The 26,617-nt window shown below is 27.7% G+C and overlaps 2 protein-coding genes across 6 annotated transcripts; one reads left to right on the forward strand and one right to left on the reverse strand.

Annotated features, from left to right (window-relative positions):
- Positions 1-1,444: 1,444 nt before the first annotated feature.
- On the reverse strand, positions 1,445-13,513 carry Ir68a (Ionotropic receptor 68a). Its single transcript, XM_072895368.1, has 9 exons — positions 13,267-13,513; positions 11,635-11,818; positions 10,706-10,851; positions 7,964-8,272; positions 7,562-7,664; positions 6,802-7,088; positions 6,083-6,421; positions 4,082-4,469; positions 1,445-2,688 (listed from the first exon to the last, which is right to left on the reverse strand). The coding sequence occupies exons 1-9, from the start codon at positions 13,329-13,331 to the stop codon at positions 2,404-2,406; spliced, it is 2,106 nt and encodes a 701-aa protein (XP_072751469.1). The 5' UTR covers positions 13,332-13,513; the 3' UTR covers positions 1,445-2,403.
- Positions 9,896-26,474, forward strand: LOC140667426 (peroxisomal acyl-coenzyme A oxidase 3-like). 5 transcript variants are annotated; one of them, XM_072895357.1, is made up of 15 exons: positions 9,896-9,953; positions 11,773-11,980; positions 15,612-15,730; positions 16,252-16,281; positions 19,010-19,152; positions 19,245-19,370; positions 19,527-19,682; positions 19,777-19,924; positions 20,421-20,711; positions 22,282-22,448; positions 23,380-23,617; positions 23,963-24,196; positions 24,314-24,468; positions 25,577-25,870; positions 25,963-26,474. In XM_072895357.1, exons 5-15 carry the CDS (start codon positions 19,024-19,026, stop codon positions 26,050-26,052), a joined length of 2,028 nt encoding a protein of 675 aa, XP_072751458.1. In that variant the 5' UTR covers positions 9,896-9,953; positions 11,773-11,980; positions 15,612-15,730; positions 16,252-16,281; positions 19,010-19,023; the 3' UTR covers positions 26,053-26,474. The 5 variants fall into 5 exon arrangements, with proteins under 5 accessions (XP_072751458.1, XP_072751459.1, XP_072751457.1 ...); XM_072895355.1 differs by lacking the exons at positions 9,896-9,953; positions 11,773-11,980; positions 15,612-15,730; positions 16,252-16,281 and adding exons at positions 17,847-18,000; positions 18,072-18,370; XM_072895358.1 differs by lacking the exons at positions 9,896-9,953; positions 11,773-11,980; positions 15,612-15,730 and having other exon boundaries at positions 16,271-16,405.
- Positions 26,475-26,617: the final 143 nt, after the last annotated feature.

Below are 26,617 nucleotides of genomic sequence, written 5' to 3' on the forward strand. Positions count from 1 at the left end.
AAAATAATGACGTAGATGATACAGTGGCAGGAATACTGAAGAAAGAAAAAAAATAAAATAGAAAATAGAAAACAAAAAAAAGATTAATTCCGGATAATAAAATTCACGAACTATAAAATATCAATGTAATACACCTTAATATTCATAACCAGTAGCTTCCAATACTTCACATTCTAAATTGCTTAGGATATAATATTTATTGATTGACAGTTGAAACAAAATTAACCTTAGTTAGGCGAAGTAAAATATAAATATAAAAACAAAAATGACAATCAAATCTTTGGTAAGTTGTTTAAAATATCTTTATACGCCTGCAAATTGAGACTATTTGTTATCTACTAATGTCAATTATTTCTGATAGTAATCTTTTATTATAAAACTGTTCGATATCTAAGTCGTGATTAGTAATTACTGAGCTATTTGTTGTTCTCATTCTTATATGATTTCTGTGTTACACGATTCTTGTACTTAGTTTTCTCTCAGTTTAATTTTTAATATTTATTATAAAAAAAATGTGCATGCGTACGCGCGCGTTTACGGTGCGTGTACGTGTGCGTACGTATTTATTATAGATTATATTCTATTTAATTTATTCTGTTAAAATTTTAATAATAGATAAATAATGGATAATTATATAATCACTAACAATGCAATTAACAAGTAATTTTTATATGAATCGAAAAATATTTGAGAATGAATTATGAATTTTAATAAGATTTTATGTAATTTTTAATTAAATATATGTATAATCAAAATTATAATTACATATTTATAATTGTATATTTAATTAAAAATTAATGATTAAAATGAGATCAAAAATTATTCGAATTATGTCGTGCATGGTATCGCAATTTAAATCGCAAAAATCTTACAAAAATTAATCTATTAAAATTATTCTCAAACTGATAAAATACGAAATATGAAAATTTGATTTTCCTTAAGATGACATATTATATATGAAAAATTATAGATAAGTTTGATAAGAGAGACTAATTTCAAAATTCCTTGATGTTATAAGTTATCTTCCTCTTGCTCCTTACTCGTTCCTGCTTTCGATGATTCAATCATCGAGGACTTTTCTTTATTTGCCTATAATATAAACATCTTATTAATAAAAAACTTAAACTTTTACTTTTTATTTTATTCATTTAAATATAATTGTAATGAATTCTAATGAAATTTTTGTGACAATAAAGTGACCTAAAATAAAATATAATTCGGATAATTTTTAATCATATTTCAATCGCAAAAATCATTGTGTGTGTTTAATATATAAATAAAATATAATTTCTAATTTATATAATAAAATATATATAAAATAGCTTTTCAATAATTTTGATAAAAGCATTTAATTATATGTGTATATATGTGTGTGTGTATATGCGTTATTATTAAAATATTTTTTATAATATTATTGAAATTATGATGCATATATATATATATATATATGCGCACATAAAGAATATTATTTAATACAATAAATCTGTAGGATACAATATACGTACAATTAATTATATCTTAGAAAATTTCTATTTTTCACAAATAATCGTTAACAAGAAAATAAAATCATTGTACACTGCAAATCATAAAATTGCTTTGATTAAAGTACTTTACGCATTATATTTCGTAATCGCGTTTCACGTACACGCTTTAAAACGCGTTAAATATATCGCATAATAATATTATTTCAGTTAACAAATTTTGCGTATTTTAGAATCACTTGATATACATATTTCAACGCGTCATATTTTATCACATAATAGTGCGTATTATATTAGTTAACACAAGAAGAGAGAGCATACTCTCCCTTCTCCTTGACGTCATGCATTCCGTAATAAGATAGGCGAGGCCGCCGCGTACGGCGTACGTGACTCGTGACAGCCGTGACAGCCGTGAATCATTCATTCCGAGTCCGGCCGGCGTACTGTCAGTGCGCGCACGTGCTTTTACTCCGCTTTACAGTTTCGATCCGACTAAAAAAACCGGTTGCTGAACTAAAAACCAATTATCAGTTCTGATTCCATTTCTATCCGGGCCTCTCGTTTTAATAATACATTTATTTCATTAAATTCAAAATGACTAGAAACGTCCTTTTTATCGCGCGCAAAATCTCACTTAACTAATGAAAAAAGCGCGTAAACTATGCAATAATATATTTTAAATCTTTATTTTTTTGTTATGTACTGTGAGATCTATTAAAATACGCTCTCCTGAAGGTGGAGCACAGGAGCTTATTTAACTTATAAAGAAATATACTTATCTACTATTTTTTTAAATATTTTGTTTCAATGTTTCACTATTAAAAATTAAGAACCAATAATAATTTAGGAATGGTTTTTTCTATATTCTCTTGTTAATTAATAATTTTTTTATACATTACAAAATAAAGATAAAAATTACCACTCAAGTTTTAGATTTATTGTCGTTCTTATAGAACATATCTAGATGATATTTGTCGTAGTTGGGATCTCTCAAGACAACGTATCTCCAATGTATTATTTCGCCAAATAAAGCCATAAAGCTGAGCAAATAACCAATTGCCAAAGCAATGAGAGCGCCGTACAATTTACGCAGATTCACCAACGCTGCTTCAGAATCCGATTTTTGCCGAGACTCGGTGATTTTGGACCATTCCATGACGTCGCTCAGCCACTTGCGCACCAAACCAATTTCTGTTATTCGTCTGACCTAGAATATATATTAGAATTTTTAATAAACTAAAATAACTAAATATATATAATGTGCAAAAACTTTGCTTCTATCAACAATATAAAAAAAGCAAAAGGGAAGACATTCTTTATGAGAAAATTACTTTATAAAAATCTCGTACCGATTTTAAAAAATAACTTGTTATTATTATTTAAAAATAACAAGTTATTATAATTTATTATAATTATTGTTACTTTTTTAACGCTATTATAAAGATAAATTATGTATAAAACGTATACATAAAATTGAATTTTTTTTATATTAAAATTTAATTAAAGCGATATTGATAGCAAAATGTACAATAATTTTAATAATAATGTTGAATCTTAATATATATTGAATAAAAAAAAACTTTTTTCAAAAACATTGCAAAACCAACTTTTTTCTTAAAATCTCAAAATTCTAAAAGTATAAACAAAAATAGATTTTCTAAATTTTTTAAAATAGATTTGTAAATATGATAAAAATTGCAATTTTAATTTTATGCAATTTCAAAATCCTAATATACATATATCCATAATATGTAATTTACTAATAAACTTTATTTTTAACATACAAGAGTTTATAAGAATTACATATCTTTTAAAATGAAAATCGTTAAATTTTATCAATATTATTTATTAATTTTTTTGAAGAATTTAATCTTTCTTATGTGTGTTTGTTTGCATAAAGATCATGCCACGTAGATTCGAATAAAATGACTGTTTAAAAATGACGATTGAATTCGTTAGTTGTTATCCAACAAAAATTTTTTTTTATTATGAATGAAATTTCTAACGCATTTTACTTTTCAATCTTGGTCATTAATATATATAATAAATTCTTCATTGTTCAAAATATATTTTAAATCTTTGGAAAGCAAAATTTCATATATGGAAATAATAAACTTATCTGGCTTTTAATTCAAATTTTTAAATAATAAATTACTAAATTTTTCCTTTGCCCAGATTTGTTGCTAAGAATAACAACATCATATTCCAGACAGCACGTAATATTTGTGATAAACATTTATATATATTTTTTTCTATTTCTGTTTTTTGTTATTTCTTTGAAATATTATATATAAATTTTTTATGTATATTATATACATATTTTATGTACATATTTTACATAGTTACATTGTTAGTTTATATACATTATAAAAGAAGAAAATTATAAAAATTGTATTTGATATATTAAAATATAGATTAAATATTTTATACAATATTTATGATAAGTAAAAAATAAATATTTGTAATATTTATTTTGTGTAAATATTTGTTAGAATGTTGTATGATAAATCTTTTCAAATCTCGACGATCTGTTTAATCTAATCTATAATTTTAATCTATTATATAAATAACTCGTAAATTAATATTATTAAACGAAATACCCATAAATCTACGTGGGGTTTCAACGGAGAATTCTTTTCCAGTCCTAACGCGATCGGCATGTGGACGACACATTCCTCCATAATGTGTAAATTATACTTCATTCCCGATCCGGTGTCTTTTCCGCTTTTATTTGTTTCACCGTTTTCCTCCTCGAATATCCGTTTTCCACGAATGTGTCGTAATAAATACGAGTTCTCGTAATAACCGAACGTCCCGTTGGCCACCCAGTCGACGGCATCCTCCTCGTTTTCGACCAACTCGAACTTATTGCCGATCTCCTGGCTATACGGATCTGAAGAAGCGAGGAAAAACTCTTTGCTTTCCTCGTTCCACCCTCCTACCGCCAGCGATGATCTCGTCAGTTGCGCCAAAGTATCGATAGTTACTCTACAGTAATGAGTAAGTAAACAGCATTAAAATTTAATGCTGTTAAAATTAATAAATTTTAATTTTTATTTCCTCTGATATTTAATACCAAAGGAAATAAAATTGAAATTTGTTAATTTTTTTAATTTAAAAGGTTTTTTATTAGAAATAGACAAAGGAATATCTCAAAGGCTCCCGAGTAGTCGCTGAGAAACTCTAAGTTGATGGTGGCAATAACCATAGCTGCCATAGCTGGTAGAAATAAGAGCCCTGTCATTATGCTCTCTCTTTCAAGGAAAAACTTAGGTTTCGAACAATTTTACAAATGTGTTAAAGCGATTTGTAATCTTGTTTCATCAGAGTATTATTTCTCGCTTATGATGTCACGATTCTAATATGGTCACGGTGATTACTCGGGAGCCTTATAGAGGGTAGTAAGGAGGCAGGAGAGGAAATTTAAAAATTTTTAATGTTTTGATGTAAGAAAAAAACGATTCTAATTTTAAGGGAAACTATCTTTTGTGCTAACGTTCGGCTTTTCTCGATATATCTCGATAGCTATTCCAGATATCAAAAAATGCTTTATATAAAAGATTTATTAGAAAAGCATCTGTACTTAACGTCTATGAAAACTTTTTAAAAATTTAAAAATAAATATCAATTATGTAATCTTTACGACATTAAATAATTTGAATTTTATTTGCAGCAATAAGTGACTTATGCTCATTGAGTATGTCTCTTCTTTGCCCGAATAAATATATAAATATAAAAAAAATATAATATATATAAATATACGATTTCTTGTCTTTTGTGATCAATTAATCAATTGATCAGAAACTAACAAAAAATATCAAAGATGTTATTTATCATACTTTCTTGATTATTGCATATCTTGGTAGCAACAACACTCATTGTCAAATTAATATTTTGTTTTAACCGAAATTAAAAAGAATATGATTTCATCGAGATTTCGATGGATTTATCGGGAAAACTTCAAATTGTTGTAAAATCTGTCTAATAGAAATAAATAAAAAATAGCGAATAGAACGTCTGATGTGGTCTTACAATATAATTACATATATTCCAGACGACACACAATATTTATAAAATATATATACACTATATTTATAATAATGATTTCAATATTTTATAAATATTTATTAAAATATTTCGAATATGTGTTTTTGTAATCTTAGATTAAACAGATCGTCGAGATTTGAAAAGATTTATCATACAACAGCAAGTATTTACACAAAATAAATATTACAAATATTTATTTTTTACTTATCATAAATATTGCATAAAATATTTAATCTATATTTCAATATGGTAAATACAATTTTTATTATTTTTTGCTCTCAATATATATATATAAAAATTTATATGAATTATATGAATAATATAAATTTATTAATATAAATATAGTATAAAATATTTATATAATATTATAAAAAATAAATATTTAAAATATTTATCAATATTTATCAGAAATATCGTGTGCTGTCCAGGATGCTGTATATATATATATATATATATATATATATATAAAATGTATATTCTCTGTTAAGTGTGTGTGTTTGTGTGTGTGCGGGCGCGTGTGTGCGTGTGTGGGTGCGTATGTGTGTATACTGTACACTGCAATGGGATGCGAGAGGGTAGCCGTCATGCTAGCGCGATAAATGACCGTCACCAAGATGCTGTAAATCCACCACCAGCCGATGAATATCCTTACGGTCCAGGTATTCGGTAAGCGAGGCAACGAGACCTGCAGTAACATACCGTACATATACAGCATGCTGTTCTGGAGATCGGTGAACAGATACAGACCCTTTGTTTTAGAGTACGCATTTGTTTCCTTGCCTCGTTTCGGACACGTCTGCAATTCTATGTACTTCTTGTAGAACACTGCGAGCACGTGAAGACCTCCACCGCCTATCAGCAGGGTGCAAAGGACTGCTATCCATGCATTCAGTCTGCAAAAGTCGTGCTATTTCATTAATCAAACAGCACACGATAATTATATGTTAAATATTCATATATATACTTTTACTATTTTTTTTTTTTAATATTATATAAATATTTTATAGAGTAAGTAAAATAAATATTTGTAGTATTTCGTAAATATTTCTACTAAGATATTTATGAAAAATTTTTATGATGAATCTAAGATTACAAAAATATTTTGATATAAAATATTCAAATAATTATTATAATTATTTCGTATATATATTTTATAAATATTGTGTGCGATCCGGATAATTATGTGCCGTTAACTCTTCTAGAATCTTTGTTTATAGAAATTTTTTTTGTTTTTTTAAAAAAAAGATAATTTCCATATGTACACTGTACATACCTGAAAGGCAATATCAATAATTTCCACGAGTTATCGGTCAGCGATTCCGGCGTTAGAAAGGTGAGGCATTCCGTGTTATACGGCGTGGATAGATCGAAGTAATTCAAATTATGTATGGTGTAATATAGATCTCCGAGAAAGAAATCAGCGTTCCCAGCAATTGCTTCTCCAAGAAGACCTGTATAACTATCGTTCTCCCCTGCTTTACCCCATTTGTCATCCGCGATATTAAAGGGCATGTAATAATTTGCTTTAAAGTTCATCGCTTTTGCTACAATTCGGATTAACTGCAACAATTGATTTTTCATTACAATCGCAATTTCTGAAACGTTTATTCTGTAATGACATGGCAAAGAAATGAGAAGGAAGAGCTAAAGAAATATTTTTTCTTATATTTATTCGTGGGTATTTAAAATATTCAAGGAAGTCATATCCGAAATTTCGTAGAAACTTACAATTAATCGTTTTAATAATCTTTAGATCCATTTGTACTATTAAAATCTAAACAAAATTAATATTTAATATGCTACTTGATTTAATTTATTTTAATATATTTTGTTATATTAATATATTTTTTATGATTATATTATATTATGATTATATTATATTATTTTACTTTTATAAAGAAATTCAAATTTATAACTAAATTATTTTATTTTTTAATTTATTTATTTAAAATATTTTTATATAAAAATCTTTCTTTTTATTTTTTGGGTTTTTATTTAATTTCTTGCTCTATTTTGCCTCTCTTAATACGTACTTCAAATTCAATACCCAAGGCTTTAGAGTCTGCAATTGTGCCTTCTTGATAGTAATTTCGCGACGCTTTTGTCACTGCCGGTATATGTTCGAAAATTGCAACTCTGCAAATTTTAATGAGAAATTAAACTAATTAAACATTGTAATACATTGAAACAATTATTATAATTACATTTTTCATTTAATAAATTTTAGAAATTTAAAAATTCAAAAATTTAGACTATACTATTTTTCTATGTATTAAAAAGATTAATATATCACTCTATTCTTCAAAAGCTGCATTGAATTTATCTTTGAATTTATTGTTCAAAAAGCAACTTAAATAACAATTTTCTTCTTTTTTTTCTTCTTTTTTCAGATTTTCCAGCTCAAAAACAAAAAATTTAATATTATACATACTAACCGTAAACTGTTACCGTGAAGATCAGCTGTTTTTGACATATAGTGGTTGTGGCCGTAACGTAATTTGCCATCGCGCCATGTGTCAATATACTTGATTGCCGTAAAATCTCTTATAGGCGACGGATAATAAACAGTATCGAGATCGATTCGATCAGCAGCGATTCGTTCACCAGAACGATACCTGTACGTGTTGTATCGTCGTACGAATACCACGTTAACAATTCGCTTCCAGATATAGTGCAATTCGGGTCTAAAGAGCCGACTGTCGTGCAGAAATAAAAAGCGACCACGCGTGTTAATCAAACGTTCTCTGGAAAAATCGAATGCGACTTGAAGACTCACCTTATTTTAGAGAGTTAAAAAATTTATTTTTTTTTTACATTTTCTAAGAAAAATAATATCTAAATATATTCTCTTCAAATTTTATTGAAAAAGAATAATATCGTCAATGGCTGTAGAGAGCGAGACAAAATTAAAACGTATCATATGGTAACGAATTAAAAAATATAATTTCGATAATCAGTGTATTTTAAGCAATAATTATACAAAAAATAAGTGACTTAAAAGTTAAAGCTGATTAATAAACTACAGTTAATACGGAAAAACGAACGTTTCGGCTCCTACTTTGAACCCTCCTCAGCGCAATGTTAGTATAGTGTTACGATGATAAAACTTAAATGCTCTTATGTGATATTTTACAAAATTCTTTATAAAGCACAAAATCTAAACTTAGAATTAAGTAAATTATAACTTTGCATGCTATGTAAATTCATAGTTTTTCCTTCAATTAACCTCCAAGGTTGGAAAATCAACTTGAATTTTAATTTAAAAAAGTGGAAGCTTAGCGACTTGATTTCAATAACTCTTGAATCCTAGAAGGATGGAAAAGGCGAGTTTTTTAGAGAATAAATAAAATAAAATAAAAGCAAGTCACCAAATTGTACAGGTACTTAGTAACTTTCTATACTTACAATATTCGGTTGTTCCGCAAAACTATTTCTCTTAAGCACGCCGTTTAGTTCTACTAGTTTCGATCGATTACTGTCAAACGTATGTTAAAGTAGGCCCGTTTATATATGTCGTAGGCACATGGTTATTTTAGGAAAATAGCTTTTGACTAGGCAAATGGTTATCTGGCTGTACTGTCAGCCTTGGTAGTTTCTGCACTCTTAAATTTTGTTATATTTTTTTATGAGGACGGGGCGAAGCCCCGTCCCCCTATGCTTAGATGGGAATCTATAAGCGTTCTTTTCCAAGATGTACTTTTTAGTACGTACACGCCAGATAGCATTTACCTAGTCAAAAGCTATTTTCCTAAAATAACCATTTGCCTACGACATATACAAGATTATGACCAGTGCCGGGGTTTGGGTAGGGCGCAGTCGGGCAACCGTCCAAGGCGCCAAATTTTTAGGGGCGCCGCCTGTGCCCCCGAATTCTCATTAGTGCGATCATGATTATTACTGAAAATTACTAATTGATATTCATGACCTTAAGTGGGGAGCCACCATCATTTTTTCCCGGGACGTCAGTCATGCTAAAACCGGCACTGATCATGACTTTGAGATTTTTGTTTATCGCTTGTTTATCGCGTCATGGTATAATGTCGGTAGATTTTCTCTGTTCATTTGTAAGTTTAAACCATTTTTTTGTCTTTTAATAAATACCATTTCCAATATTAAATCTTTTAATATAGAAAGGATCTTCATTCAGTATCTCGACGTTATTCCAATTAAATTCGTGGTCGTATATGTCTATGATTCGTAATGACAGACTGGTTATTGGTATTTCTTTTAATTTGTGATTTGTGTACGGAAATCCTAATCTTAAGCATTCTCGACATTTGACTCACCTACGTTGTACTCAAATATCTCCAAGTCATAATCTTGTATATAAACGAGTCTACCTTAACATATGTTTACAGTAATCGATCGACACTGGAATTAAACGGCGTGCTTAAGAGAAATAATTTTGCAGAACAACCGAATATTGTAAGTACAGAAAGTTACTAAGTACCTGTACAGTTTGGTGACTTGCTTTTATTTTATTTTATTTATTCTCTAAAAAACGCGCCTTTTCCATCCTTCAACGGGTATTGAAATCAAGTCGCTAAGTTTCTACTTTTTTAAATTATCTACAGCCATTGACGATATTATTCTTATTTCAAAGAGAGCTATTTATATTCTTGTTTATTGAAAAAGTCACAAAATTGACAAAGTTATAAGACTTTTAACAGAGTTTTAAGAAAAACACGCGTCTCTCTCAAAATACTGTTTTCAAAGTTGGTATATATCTTGAAAGTGTGGATCAAATAATTTTTTTTTTTTTAATGCAAGTGAACACTTTTTTGAAAAGATACTAAATCTAATGAAATTTAAAAAATTAATATTTAATATTTTTCTGACCTTTAAAAAATGAAATTTTTCAGTAAAATTAAAATATCTAATTCTAAAATGATCATTAGTTATTTAAAAATTTTTTTTATAATAATTGAGTTTAGTATTCCAAAAATATCCGACGATATAAAAATAGGCCTTTTTTTATTTCAATTAATTACACAGAGCTCATATTAAACAAAAAAAACTTAAAAAAACTTAAATATCCAAGATTTAAAACTATACCAATTGTTTAAATATCAATAAAAATATATGTAAAATGCTTAAAAGATTAATTTATAATATTCTTTAAAAAAATTCTTAAAACTCATTTTTTATACTGCTAGACTATGCCTTGAATTGCTTACCTTTCAACATATTGCAAAAATCGTGACGTTAGCAGTCCATTAGCAATTAATATAACATACGCATCACAACCTGTCGCTTTGACACTCTCAAGTATTCTCTTTAATTTCCTCGATCGTGGAAAATCTTGATTATCGCGTACTCCGATCTGATAAATAAAAAGACACACGATACTCATTTATAAGGAAATTATCATTTTAATTAAATCATTTATTATTTATCATTTTTTATCATCGAATTTGATTATATAAATTTGACGTAATTAAAAAAGAAGACATTATAATTCGTTTGTACAATGTTAAAACTTATTTTGTTGCACGTGCAATTATACTTAAACCATAAGCGAGAAATAATACTTTGAGAATTCTTGCGTACCATTTTTAAATAAAAAGATATTTCGATGAAACAAGACTACAGCTTTAGCACAAAAATATAAAATTTATAAAATTGTCTGAAAACTAAGCTTTTCCCTTGACAATTAAATAGCTATAAAATGAGTGTCAAAATAAGCCTACTTATATGGAAAAAAAGCGATTTGACAGCTGTCTAAAGAAGTAAAAAATGGTATTTCTTCACATGATATATTTCTTGTTAAGCTTAGTTTTCGAAGTATTTTATAAATGTGCTGAAGTATTTATAGTGTTGTTTCATTGAAATACCGTTTTATTTAAAAATGGCACGCAAGAATAATTTGGTTGTCAAAAGGTCAGTTTTAAACGACAATGCGAGATAGAAAGAGAGAGAATGATTCAGACAATGCGAGATAAAAAGGAAGAGCATAATGACAGAGTTCTTATTAATGCCGCTATAATGTCGCCGTCAACTCAAAGTTTCTCGGCGATTACTCGGCAACCTTATGCAACGTGTTTCTTTTTTTAAATTTTTTGCGCAGAAAACTTTTTGGTTGCGTAAATAATGCCGTAACACTTACGTCATATTTTGATAAAAAAGAAGACATTTTAATGGCGCGGATATCAATCAACCTCCGATAGGTAGTATCGGTAATAAAGATTATACAGTTGCTGCGTGCGGCGATTTCCTCTACGATTCGCTCGATCACTGATTTCAGATCGTCCATCTCACGTGCACATCGTTGTAGTCGTTCAGAATTGTTCCTGTTATATTACATAAGAGTGCGAGATGGATTTTACGAACACTTCTCTACAGAGGATTTTTATCGTGCATTTTTCAAGTAGACTATTTATTAATTCACAGACTCTGATCACGGAATCAAGCAACACATCTAAATCATTAACTGTAATTGATTATAATACTTGGTAAGTAATTTGAATCAATTAATATTCGCTATAATACACAAATTAATTTATATTAATAAATGTAAGGCAAGGATTTTTTTCTTCACTTTAATGATTTAATTAACTCTCTTTTTTTTAAGTATAAAAAAGTATTCTGTCAGCACGTGCAAATAAAATTCGCAACCGTGACGGAAGTAATTTTTTTCTCAAGGATAATTCGATTCCAAGCTAATTTTCTTTTTCATGACTTTTCAATTTTCTTTAAACATTTATAATCGCGAATAGAAAAGCAAAACTTTTTTACTCAGCACACGATATTCATGAAATATATACAAAATATTTATATAATAATTATTTTAATATTTTATAAATATTTATTAAAGTATTTCATAAAATATCTTTGTAATCTTACAATTAGATTGAACAGATCATAAAGATTTATCATGAATATCCCAGGAAATATTTGAGAAATACACTGGCGATCAAAATTATCGCATATGTAAATTTATGCAAAATTTTGCATGATTTCAAAAACAAGGAAAGTCTAAATTTTACGATGGTTGTCGTGATATTGGCGAAAAAAATTTATTCCACCCCGTGGAGTGCGTCAAACTATGCAATTTTTTGGAAACGAAACACGTCCTCACTTTTAAAAGGGCGGCGGAAAGGGGAAAAGAGAAATTTGAAATTTAACAAATGCTTTTCAAAGTAGAGACTTTAAGCTTTAAAATAAAAAAAAACATTTTTCAAATACGACCATTTTTGACGGAGTTATGCTTATTTGAAATCATGCAAAATTTTGCATAAATTTACATATGCGATAATTTTGATCGCCAGTGTATTTACAACAAAATATTAACAATATTTATTTTTTATTTTTATTGTAAGTATTATATATAAAATATTTAATTTATACTTTAATAGTACATTTTAATAACATAAATATAGTTTTTATGATTTTTTTCTTCAAATATATGTGAAACCATCACTTTTACCCCTTCATATCTCCGGAACCGTGTCTATGCTCATCTTAAAATTTCTCTGGGATTAATATCCCATCATATAGTACTATTTGGCATAAAAAAAAGTTTGAAATTCACGGTCCAAAAAATGGGCCAAAAGACAAATCTTTTTGCCACTCTTTAACGCAAAATTTTTTACCGTGCGTGTAATATTTCAAAAAAAGTAGTGAAACTATTTATTAATATTTATCATAAAAATCGTGTGCTGTCTATGCATATATTTTATAAGTGCAGAAAGTGCATTCTTTTTCCAAACACAAGATTATGTTACACGAATTGTCTTACCTTTCAACAATAGCACGGATAAATTGCGAGAAAAGAATAATGATTACCGTCATCTCGAAGCGCATGTCGAAATACTGCTTATATTTCCACTTGGTGTCTAATCACATTCGAATCTTTTGTTCGCATTGAACTCTTGGAATTTTTTATCTCTTTGCGTTCTTTCACGATATAAATTATTAATAATCTCGTTTGCAGACGATTGCGTTTATTTATGCAACACGATTGCCAGTAATCTTGCATATATCCGACCTATCTTAAATATGTTAGATGGATTGATTCAATAGAAATCGAAGCAGACCTTATTTCACTAAATAAATTATTTTAATCATTAGAGTTTTTGTTAAGATATAATGTTCTGTTAGAAAATTCAGATTTGTGAATATATAATTATTATATTTAGATATACTATCTGTCATGTTGAAATAAATAATTGTATAAATAATTATGTAAATAATTATCTGAAATAATTTTATTATTTCCAAAATTATGTTTGCATTTAATTTTCTTATAATTAATACTCCTAAATACTGCTTGAAGTTTTTATTTTAAATTATAAGTTAGAGATTAAAGTCGCTAGTATTTAATTATAAACAACGGGTTAATTAAAACGACGGGGCTTCACACACAGTGTGAATAAATTAAATAATTTTGACTAGTCAGGTCGTTTTAATTAACCCGTTGTTTTTATTCTAAAATTATATTTTTTTTTTCGTTTACAGAAAATTGACATAAACACGAAGAAATTTGTATTTATGTAATTTTCCTTTGAAAATTATAAACTTGTCTAAAAATCTCATAAATTTTATCATAATTTTTATGGATTATAAAAAGTTAATTTGCCAAATTTTTACCAATTTTTTTCAATTTTTTTATAAAATTATAGTGTGTATCTTTTTGTAGATAAGAGAATTAAAAAAAATAATCACTACAATCATTTTACAACGCACTTGAAATTTTAAAGTTTTTGATATATTAGACAAGATCTAATAGTTTTAAGCCGCAAAAATTTGGCAAATTAACTTTTTATAATCCATAAAAATTATGATAAAATCTCTTTACAGATATTAAATGATAAATGCGAATATATGTGTAAATACATAAAAAAAACAAATAAAAAACTTATCATATATTTCCCAGCATTTACATTATCATTGAAATCTGACGGCTATCTATTCTTAATTCAAGATTTGTTTGTTCGTATTTATGATTCAATATCTGTAAAAAGATGCGCAACATAATCTATAAAAAATAAAAACTTGCTTCTCTTTATTCGCTATTATTACATAACTATTATAACATTTCGTGACACTAAAGATTGATGTTTATCAATGAATAATTGAATGTTTATAAATGATGTGTATTAACGAATTTGTAAAGATTTTTTGCGCTTATGTTTTATTTATGTTTTTGATTTAATTTTTTTTTAATTTTATAACCTAACAATAATGCAATAAATCTTACTTGCACAGTCAAATATAAAATGCTAATTTTAACATTTTTTTACATGTCTCAGAAAATCCACTCTAAATTTTAAGTGAAAATCATTTATTGTGAGTTACTTATTGACAAACTAGAAATGTTAAGTAATTAACACAAAACTTAAAGTTTATGATTGCTCAAAGATTTATTTTAACTTTTCTTAAAATGTTAAAGTGATTTTGAAAACATTAACATTGATTGTTTAAAATGATTGTTAATGATGTGTTAAAAACTCTAAATAACATTCCATTTCTAAGAGATGTACACAAAGTGTTAAGTTATGGAGTTGACATAAATGTAACGCATGAAAATGTTATAAAAATAACAAACATATCAGCTGTATGTTAATTTTACATTGAAGTATAGTAATCAGAAATGATAAAAAACAAGAAAATGTTAACATAAGATAAATATGCATAAGTACTACTCCAAAGAAAACTCCGTTGTAACCTTACATACACACATACACACATGGAAGGGGGAGGGGAGGTGCAAGGGAGGCCCCGTCCACCTCGTTTCGCGTGGAAAGTTGCAAACTTACGTGGAACTTCGCTTTTCCAAATCATTGCAATCGCATTCATGTATTTTTTTCCTTTCTATCAACTTTTTTTGAAGATCTTATGAACGATGATGAATAAATTTATATTTATGTAACTTTTTCATTTCAAACTTATAAAAAGGCTTGGGCCTTCGTAAAAACACTTGTACATATTATCTTCGCACTAGTTTTGTTGATTACAATAAAAAAAATTTGAGTTTTCTTTGGAGTAGTACTTATACATATTTATCACGCATAATTTTTTTACCGTGTATGACTTTTAACCCGATTATAAAAAAACGAATCATTGTCTTTATTTAATTTTCAGACGAATGAATCTATTATAGTTTTCTCCAAATATCTGATGCTCTGTTCTCCAAGAGCTGTCGGAAAAACAAGATTACTGGAAAGACTTACAAGATTTACAAGACAAGATTTCTAGGAAAGGTAAATAAATCCGCTTTCTTTTTATAAGAGACTTTGAGTCAGAATAACGTGATTTATGATTATAAAGAATTATGTAATGCAATAAGAAAAATTCATATAACAAGTAAACGTATTGTAACGTGATCATTATTCTGCTACAAAAATATGGAATTTATATGATAATTAAGTGAGTGTAACAAATCATGTAACAAAGCATGAGTAAATCGACAGAAAAAAACAAAGAAAAAAGTATGTCAACTCGACTTTATACGATGAATCATCTATTGCGAATTTTATTTAATATATATATATACAATTAATAATTACTTATTTTAGAGATTAAATATGTACATATATATTGTATATAAATATATAGCGTATTTTTTCTTGTCTTTTATATGTTCGCGAAGTATGTTAAATTCGTGAGATTATGTAATAGTGACAAACTGCCTGTGTCTGGTCTTAACTGATAAACGCAATATATGAAGTAAAGAATACATACAAAAAGAAACACACATCTCTATAAATAATATATTTTTCAGTATACTGACAGACGGCAGAATTGGAATACAGTAAGTCTACGTGTCAAGCTATTAAAATGCTCTAGCAAAAGAGAAATTTGAATTTACTGCCTTTAATATAAAAATAAGGCTCCAATAATTAACTAAATGTAAAAAAAGAAGCTCAAGCAGCAAAGTAAGCAAAGTTAGTATTTACAATTAAATGCGTGAACTTTAATAATTATATAAAAGTAGTGTAAGACAAAAAGATTTTACAAAAATTAAAAAAAAAATGCAAATAACAAACGTTTTTATCATTGTATTTTTTAGACTCTCATTAGTATCAAAGGCTAAAAATATAACCAACAGTTAGAGAACAAAACAATCGTATAAAGTAAATTCGGATGTACAAAAATTAAAAAATTACAAATATAAAAAAAAATAAAATACAAAAAGTGATAATGTATAAGAACTTTTTTTATTATTAACTGAAGATCTTTAAAATAATGTGATAGATTTTTTTATATCATCTCGGAGAGTCAGAATCGGATCATCTGTAAGTTTTTTAACTTATAAAAACTTTAAAGCTGGTCGGTTTTTTTATTTTTAAATTATGTTTTTAGATTCTTCATATCTTCCTCTAAGAAAAAGGTATTCTTGTTTCATTTCGTTAAAACTAACTATTTTCAAGAAAAACGCATTTGATCGATAGAAAGTAAACCTTTAGTCGTAATTGAATAATAATTTTCAAAATAATACAAAATTACAAATTGTATATTAAAATTGTTTAAAAGAAAACGAGTTTAGTCAAATTTACAAAAAAATGTTGGAAATGATTTCCATCGAACGCATTTCCGCGCATGACGAATTGATGAATCCTGCACCCACCATAATATCCCAGAATCATTTATAATTTCATTTTACTTGTATCTTTTTGTAATTTATTTGTAATATGTATTTTTGTATCATTTTCAAAATCATTATTCTATTATTACGAATCAAGGTTTACTTTCTATCGATCAAATGCGTTTTTCTTGAAAACAGTTAGTTTTAACGAAATGAAACAAGAATATTTCTTTCTTAGAGAAAGATGTGAAGAATCTAAAAACATAATATAAACATAAAAAAACTGACCGATTTTAAAGTTTTGTAAGTTGAAAGACTTACAGGTGATCCGATTCTGACTCTCCGAGATGATATAAAAAAATCTATCACATTATTTTAAAGATTCTTCTTGTTTTTCTTATACTGTATAAATCGTTGTCAAAGAAATTTAACTCTGCTATTAAAAAATTCCGATACCTTTTATATCAGCTAGATAAAGAGAATTGAAGATATCTCAGAACAATCGTATATTAATAGATCCTGTCCTCAGAGTTCGCTCATCACAAATCACAGAATTAATAAGAGTTATGATTTCAATTAGGATGGTATAAGAATTTTGGACAGGAAGCCTTGTTATTTTAGACGTCTTATGTAAATCTGAGATAATTTTCATTAAGAGGCAAAAATTAGAGTTAAATTTGCAGAGCGACATCGAATCATTCTACTTATCTTTCTATTATTAAGACGTTAAGAAAATTTTAAATATTTTTAACAGCTTTCTATATGTTTTTCTTTTTTGTTTACATATTTAGGTTGCATTATTTACGTTTGTGTTTTGATCTTGAACAGTCATCACATGTTTGTCAGGCTTCTATTTTCACCACATTACGTGTATCATCAGACCGAGAGATCACGAAAATTTGGTTGACTGATTTTACTCTCAGATTTTACACAAATCCTTCGACGGTAAATCTATTTTAATATTAGTGTAGTATTTAATATTCTGTTCCGATTGATTTTAAATTATTGTTTTTTAGACGGCACTCTGATTTCGAATTTTTCTTGCCGCAAGTTCTTGTGGCGGAAAAACTGTGTAACGGATAATTTTTTAACTGTCGCTTGCTTTCAAAATATTCGGAAATAACTATATTATTGCGTATAATCGTTGCTATTTTTTGTATTTTGTTTATTTTTTTTATTTGTAATTTATTAATTTTCGTACATCCGAATTTATTTCATATACAATTGTTTTCTTTCACTCCTGACTGTTTATAATATTTTTAATCTTTGATATTGATGAAAATCCAGAGAATACAATAATAAACATGTTTGTTAAGTATGTTTTTTTTTTTAATTTTTGTAGTCTTTTGTCTTGCATTATTTTTACATAATTATTAAAGTTCTTATTTAATAGTTATTGCCTTTAGTATTTAATAATAGAATCCTTTTTTATCATAAATAATAGTCAAATTAATCTAAGATTAACGATTAAAAATTATTTTTATGTCACTAACGTCACTAACTCAGCTTAAGACATTTTTTTAAGACAGCTTTTACACATATTTTTAACATCACATTTAGGGAAACATATTTTTAATAAAGTTTGTATTTTTAATAAAACACAAATAAAGACTCTGAAGCTGGCTGTATATATGTATATGTATATATATATATATATATATATATATATATTAAAATTTTTGAGAGAAAGGAAAATGAAAACCCAACTAAAATTTTTAATATTGCATCAAATATCAATTATCCCTTTGCTTGTGCAACTGATCTAAGCAGATAGCATTAAAAATATACTAAATATATTTGTAAAAAATAATAAATATTTGTAAAACAATATACAAAAAAGAAATAACCATGCATATTAATATTCTGTCTATTAATATCGATAATGATAAGATTTTCTTATAATCGTTATATTTATTTGTAAAATACTTTATGATTATATTATAAATTCGAAAAGGAAAAAAACACGCAATGGCCACCGTTAGTAATTTAATTAAGGACATGCCCAATGGACCATTAGATGCTTACAGAAAGCGAGCGACGTTTGATTGGAGATCGTTCAAGTTAACTTTAGAAGGCGAGGATCACGTGCGATTTCAGGTATTGAAATTGATAAATTTTAATATATGCGTTACATCTACAGCTATGTAACTCATATTACAGAACTATACTCTAAATGATTAAATGTTTAGAAAAAATTATGGGAATTTATCAGAACCAATCCAGTATTTCAAAGGCCGACAGGCCCGATAAGTTTGGATGAAGCTCGAAGACGCTCCAATGCTCAACTAAAAGTACTTCGTGACAAAAATATAAATGTAATTATAATCTAATTATTATCTAATTACAGTAACATAAAGTTGCAAGAACAAAAATTATTTTTCTTATAAATTCTTACCAATTCGAGATATTAATATAAAAATAAACTGTTGCTTTCAACATTCAGATTCTATATTTTTGCGTAATTTTTTTAGCCACTGCAAATGCGGGAAAAATTCTTTTATACTTTCCAATATGACGGATCTGTAGCATTAAAAATATGTCTTCTGAACGGCATGGTACTAACTACTATATTAGCGTTAGGCACTAAACAACATCATCATTTTGTTGGAGAATTGAACAACGGAAATGTAAATATGAACAAAACATAGAGACATTTATTATAAAGCACATAGAGACATTTAGTATAAAGCATAATATTCATTATATATATTAATTGTTTAGTATATTTGTTGCTTTGCTCTAACTGAAATTTCTCATGGCTCTAATGCAAAAGGCATTCAAACGACAGCAACGTATAATACGGCGACAAAAAGTTTTATTTTTCACACACCAGATTTTGAAGCCGCAAAATGTTGGTCAGGCGGTTTAGGTGAGTTTCGACTTTAGTCAATGAAATTAACTGAATTAATAAATTAATGAAAATATTACTACGAATACTTATTCTTCACTTACTGTAAATATTATAATAGTAAATTAATATAAAATATTATACTATTAAATTAATATTACAATATTTAATCTTACAATATTAAATATTGTAATAGTAATTTAATAATATAACATTTTATATTAATTTAATTTTATATTTATTATATAAAATTTAATTGTATAATATTAATTTATAATTATTATAATATTAAAGTATTTAAATTGCATTTTAATAATATAGTTTTATGATTTTTTTTTCTCCTGATATATATAAAATAAATATAAAATATTTATTGTATTTTATATGCATTAAATTATTTATTTCAAAAAAATAAATAGTCAAAATATTTATCATAAATATCGTGGGCTCTTTGGGTATCAAGGCAATTCTTTTCATTACTCTTTATTTGTATTAATTTTATCAATTTTATGAATAGGAAAATGTGCTACGCATGCTCTCATATATGCCCAGCTAATTACAGCAGACGGAGTGAAACATGGCCTGCATCTTTTTATCGTACCAATTCGAGATCCGAAAACTCATTTACCTTTTCCTGGTGTCACCATTGGTGACATGGGCGAAAAAATAGGATTCAATGGAATAGATAATGGGTTCATAATATTCGACAAGTATTCTATACCGCATACTTCTCTGTTAAATCGTGCGGCTGATGTCAACGAGGATGGAGAGTATGTATTCGCTGTAAAAGACAGACGAAAAAGATATGGTAGGTATTGGTGTTTGGCAAGTAATATACCAAAAGAGCTATAACATCACATATAGAGGATGTTGAAAAAAAAGAGTAAAATATTTTATAAGAAGGAACATATACCTAGACGGATCAAAGCAAGGATTAATTTTATGAATTTTTTTTTAGCTTATAATTTCACAAAAACATTCTTAAAATATCATACTTCAAAATTATGCTTAAAAAATCGATTTTTTTACCCATACCCTCCCTTCTTAGGAGGATTTAGAATACTTCAAAATAAATCGAAAGATCTTAATAAATATGTGTTTACAAATGAGCCATTCTTTTACAGGATGTTTCAGACCACTCGTCCATCCCTTTTATTTTGAAAAGAGGTGATGCTAAAGCCTAATCTACAATGTGCTCTTTGCTTCTTGTTTCTTTACAAATTAATCAATTGTACAAGATTGGATTAATTTCTAAGAAACAGAAAACAAAGAGCACATTGTAGATTAGGCCTAAGAAGTTGGAAAAGACATATTTATCATGAAAGCCTATCTGAAGTTTTCGATGGTGGTACTTTCAGTTTTGGGAACTCCCGGAAATACCGGAAATGGGGGGCATTACAAAAATTTTTAATTGCAACATGGGGCAACATGAGTATCGTTTAATAGAGCTTTTAAAAAGAAACAACTTTGATTTGAAAAAAAAAAATGTTGACATGACTTAGCATTAGAGAGAAATAATAAAAAACTGCTTGCAATGATTGTAACGCTCGAACTTCTAAATTATCTTAAAATATCAATATTATGGTATGGTTACGAGAAAAACATAAACATGAGTCAAACTCGTGATACGGATCACGAACCAAACATAAATACGGATGATTTGTCATGTGGTTTTAACAAGACGATTGTTCGGCGCATTTCTCGTTAATTGCAAGGGGCACAATTAACCAGCTTTTACTTCTGCAGAAGTCTTGAGGGCGATTGACAACATGAGACGAAGGATGGAAAGGTGTCTCCATCAAGGTGGCAGGCATTTTAAACATTTGTAATTAATTTTTGATCATTTCCGAGCGTCACAATAATTGCAAATGTTTTTTGTTCATTTCTTGGTAACAATAAAAAGATATCTAATTTTTTTTCAAACAAAAGTGGTTTCTTTTTAAAAGCTCTATCCAATGATACCCATGGTGCCCCATGTTGCAATTTAAAATTTTTGAGTTGCCCCCGTTTCTGTATTTTCGAGCGATTCCCAAAACTAAAAGTACTACCATCAGAAACTTCAAATAGGCTTTCATAATAAATATGTCTTCTCAACTTTTTAACATCACCCATTTTCAAAATAACAGGTGGACGAGTGGCCTGAAATATTCTGTATATTTTCATTTTTTGTTTAGCTACTTTCAAGTTTATTTTCAAAAAACTTCAATTAAAATTAATTTTTATTATAATTTATGCAAAAAATAATACATAGATGTTTGCACACATTTGGACCCGTTAAGACATATATTAAGAGATTTTATCTTTGGACAATTCTTTTTTTCAACACTTTTGTTAATTTTTTCGCGATTGATTCAATTTCCACTTTTTGTGTGTACTAGGTTCGTTAATGGCCACACTATCATCAGGTCGTACTAGTGTTGTCTTGATAGCCTCACACTATATGAGCCTCGCAGTGACAATAGCCATACGATATTCTGCAGTCAGGAAACAGTTTGGTCCTACGGACGAGGATGATGAACTATCAATTATAGAATACCAAATGCAAGTACGTATCAGAATTTCTTCAAAGACTATAATTGAATAAGCCTACTAAAAGTGCTCTCGACAAGTTTTCAAATAACATTTAGCCTGTCAAGTCCTCACTGTAAAAAAAATTTTCCTCAAAACTTCAGCTCTTTAACTCTATTATTTCCTAAGTTATCGAGAAAAACGTCATTTTCAGTTTTTATTTTCTTTTTTCTGTAAATATTTGAGATGATCTCTTATCGATTTTTTTCTAAACATTTATCAACAAAAGATACAAAAAAAATATTTTTTTATTAATCTCGAATCAAAGCTCGATTTTTAAAAAAAGAATGAAATTAAGAAGTGGCCTTTTTAACATGTTTCTTTTAATAGAAATATTTTTTATACAAAAACAATTTTCACAAATACAACTTTTAAATTTAAGTATAATTATAACTATTACAATAATTACTATTATAATTATTACAAGAAAATAAATAATTTTCCGTCCTATTATCAAAAAATAATAAAAAACAAAGATTTTCCATTTTTTTCATCATGTCATACCAACTCGAAAAAATTGAAAAAATTTAAGAATATTGAGACATATAAAAAGAGTATTCTATAAAAGTTTGGTGATTGAACCTCGAAAGGAACATGTTAAAAAAGCCAGGAATAGATAATACAGATTACATTTTCGACGAAGTATATTAGCTGTTACGCTATTAACACGCAATAAGCTGTTAGAAATTAAATTGCAACAATATAGCGAACTTGTGACATAAATATTTTAAAGCATATATCTAAAAGAATATTATAATATTATCTCTTCCTGCATTACTGACTTTCCGGTCCTATGAGCAGGCAACCGGTCGTACTGAGCTGTATGTTGACGTAACACCTTTTATAATAATTTGTAGAAGATACAAAAATTGCAATCACGATTTACATGAAACACATATATGTTTTAGCAATTGCGAATCTTCCCACATTTAGCAGCGACATACGCAATGAAGATATTTTCGAATGAGTTTTATAAAACGATGGTTGAATTTCTTGTGAGCCGTTTTACGAGCGGAAATTTGAACACCGATATAGGAATAGAGATTCATGCGTTGTCTTCTGCAACAAAACCATTATGTTCGTGGATCGCTCGTGATGCCATTCAAGACTGCAGAGAGTCTTGCGGCGGTCATGGATATTTAAAAAGTAAGTACGAGATTTTGTACAAATTTATGGTACTAGAATGGATTAAAAAATTTAATTCCTGTTTTATTAGGACTTTTGTGTTAAAATTTAAGCTGACTATTTTTCAATATAATCTCAAACTCTTATCGACGTGTAGAATAGGTGTATTAATCTTCATGAAGACTATATTGAAAAGTAGTCATTAATTTTTATTTTAACTCAATAAGTTTAATTTAAAATTATAATAAAATGGTAAATAAAAATTGTAATAAAATATAGGGAAGCTTACTTTCTGATCCACCTTAGTATTTTTGAATGATTATACATATTACTTATATATTTTAATAACATTTATCTTATTTTTAGTGTCACGTTTGGGTGACATAAGAGCTGACAACGATGCAAACTGTACGTATGAGGGTGAGAACAATATACTTATCCAACAAGCGAGTAATTGGCTGTTAAACCAGTGGACTAATGTAATTAATGGACGACCCGTGCCATCTCCGCTTGGTTCTGCGGATTTTCTTGTTGACGCAGAACAAATACTGAATACTAAATTTAATCAATCTACAATCGAAAATACATTGAAACCTGAGAGTATGATAAAATTAGTTTTGTGTTATAATAAAATAAATGTTGTTAAAAATTATTAATCCAATGAACATCTTATGCTTCCTGCAATTAATAATATTATTAATATGTTCTGTGTTTTAGATTTACTCTTAACTTTTAAATGGTTGGTGTGTTATTATTTGAAAAAAACATATCAACGTGTAAAGGATCTCAAATCAAACGGAATGTCTGATTTTGACATAAAAAACAATTCTCAAATGTTTTTAGCGCGAACTCTGTCTCTCGTATACGGAGAGGTAAATAAAAAATATAATATTACATATATTTATACATACATACATATAAGAATGTTTCAGACCACTCATTCGGCCCTTTTATTTTAAAAATGGGTGATGCTAAGAAATTGGAAAGATATATTTATCATGAAAGCTTATCTGAAGTTTTTCTGATGGTGGTACTTTTAGTTTTGGGAACCGCTCGGAAATACAGGAAACGGGGGTAACTCAAAAATTTTAAATTGCAACATGGGGCAACATGAGTATCGTTGAATAGAGCTTTTAAAAAGAAACAACTTTTGTTTGAAAAAAAATTAGATATCTTTTATTATTACCAAATAAACAAAAAACATTTGCAATTATTGTGACGCTCGGAAATAATCAAAAATTAATTACAAATGTTCAAAATGCCTGCCACCTTGATGGAGACACCTTTCCATCCTTCGTCTCATGTTGTCAATCGCCCTCAAGACTTTTGCAGAAGTAAAAGCTGGTTAATTATGCCCCTTGCAATTAATGAGAAATGCGCCGAACAATCGTCTTGTTGAAACCACATGATAAATCATCCGTATATTTATGTTTGGTTCGTGATCCGTATCACGAGTTTGACTCATGTTTATGTTTTTCTCGTAATCATACCATAATATCGATATTTTAAGATAATTTAGAAGCTCGAGCGTTACAATTTTTGCAAGCGTTTTTTAATCATTTTTCTCTAATGCTAAGTAATATTAAATTTTTTTTTCAAAAGTTGTTTTTTTTTAAAAGCTCTATCTAACGATACCCATATTGCCCCATGTTGCAATTTAAAATTTTTGAAATGGTTTCCGGGGGGTTCTCAAAACTGAAAGTACCACCATCAGAAACTTCAGATAGGTTTTCATGATAAATGTATCTTTTCCAACTTCTTAGCATGATCTCTTTTCAAAATAAAAGAAGTGGACGGGTGGTCTGAAACATCCTATATATTCAATTGGCAAAAGAAACAACGTTTTAAACAATTTGCTATTTAAATTCGATTATTAAAACGTACATGCTTTTTTATATAAATATACTCTACAACTGATTTATCATACTATCGTAGAATGCAAATTGATGTAATTTTTTATTTTCATCTTTCTTTGTGCAGCATGCTCTACTGATGTACTTTATCAGATGTTTGCAAGATCCGAAATGGAAAATAAATGAACGAGATGTACTGACCAAATTGTGTTCTCTGTTCGGAGCTGTGACATTGGAAAAGAGATTGGGAGATTTGTATGCGTGTGGTTACGCTTCTTCTACTAGTAACATAGATAATTTTTTGCGGGAAGGAATTGTAACTTTGTGTAAAGATTTGTTAGACAACACAGTTGCGCTGGTCGATGTACTGGCACCGCCAGATTTTATCCTTAATTCTCCTCTAGGAATGTCCGATGGCGAGGTATAATATATACTGTGTCATATTCAATATTTTACATTGAATTAATCTTGAAGATAATTTTTTTAATTAATAAACTGAAAATTTTTATATAGGTATACAAACACATAAAGGAGTGGTTTTTCAAAGATAAAGAAACCTTTGAACGTCCATCATGGTGGAAAGAGATACGATCTAAATTATAAAATCTATAAAAAATATAGTCTTTAATAATACAAAATGTCTTAAAATTCTTCGATTTTCTATATATAAAATATCTTTTTATGGCTAATATGTTTGAATAGTTAAAAAAGTATTTTTTGATAACGTCATAAACGTAATTTTAACAATTAATAATTATCTAATTAGAATGATACAAAGCTATTTTAAAATGCATAAGAATTCGAAATGTATGATTCGTCGATGACATGTCCTTCTGTTTGCGCATATATTAATATTTATCAGTATTCTGAAATTCATAAATCAAAATAAGTAATATTAAAATTTTTGAAATATTGAATAAAAAGTACTTTTGCGATTTTTAATTTTAAGTAATAATTTTAAAGATATAAAGATTGAAAACCAAGACTATAGATTACGTTTTATCTGTTTATATGCGTGCCTTAATTTAGTAATATACACACAGATCGTTTTATTTTAATATATTAAATATATATATTTAATAATTATCTTAATCTTTTATGTTGAATATCTGAAAATCAAGAGGTTGATCGAAAGATGAATATTTTACGAAATATACAGTTTAAATAA

Source organism: Anoplolepis gracilipes, chromosome 7 (assembly GCF_047496725.1).
Source record: "Anoplolepis gracilipes chromosome 7, ASM4749672v1, whole genome shotgun sequence".
Classification (NCBI taxonomy): Eukaryota; Metazoa; Arthropoda; class Insecta; order Hymenoptera; family Formicidae; genus Anoplolepis; species Anoplolepis gracilipes.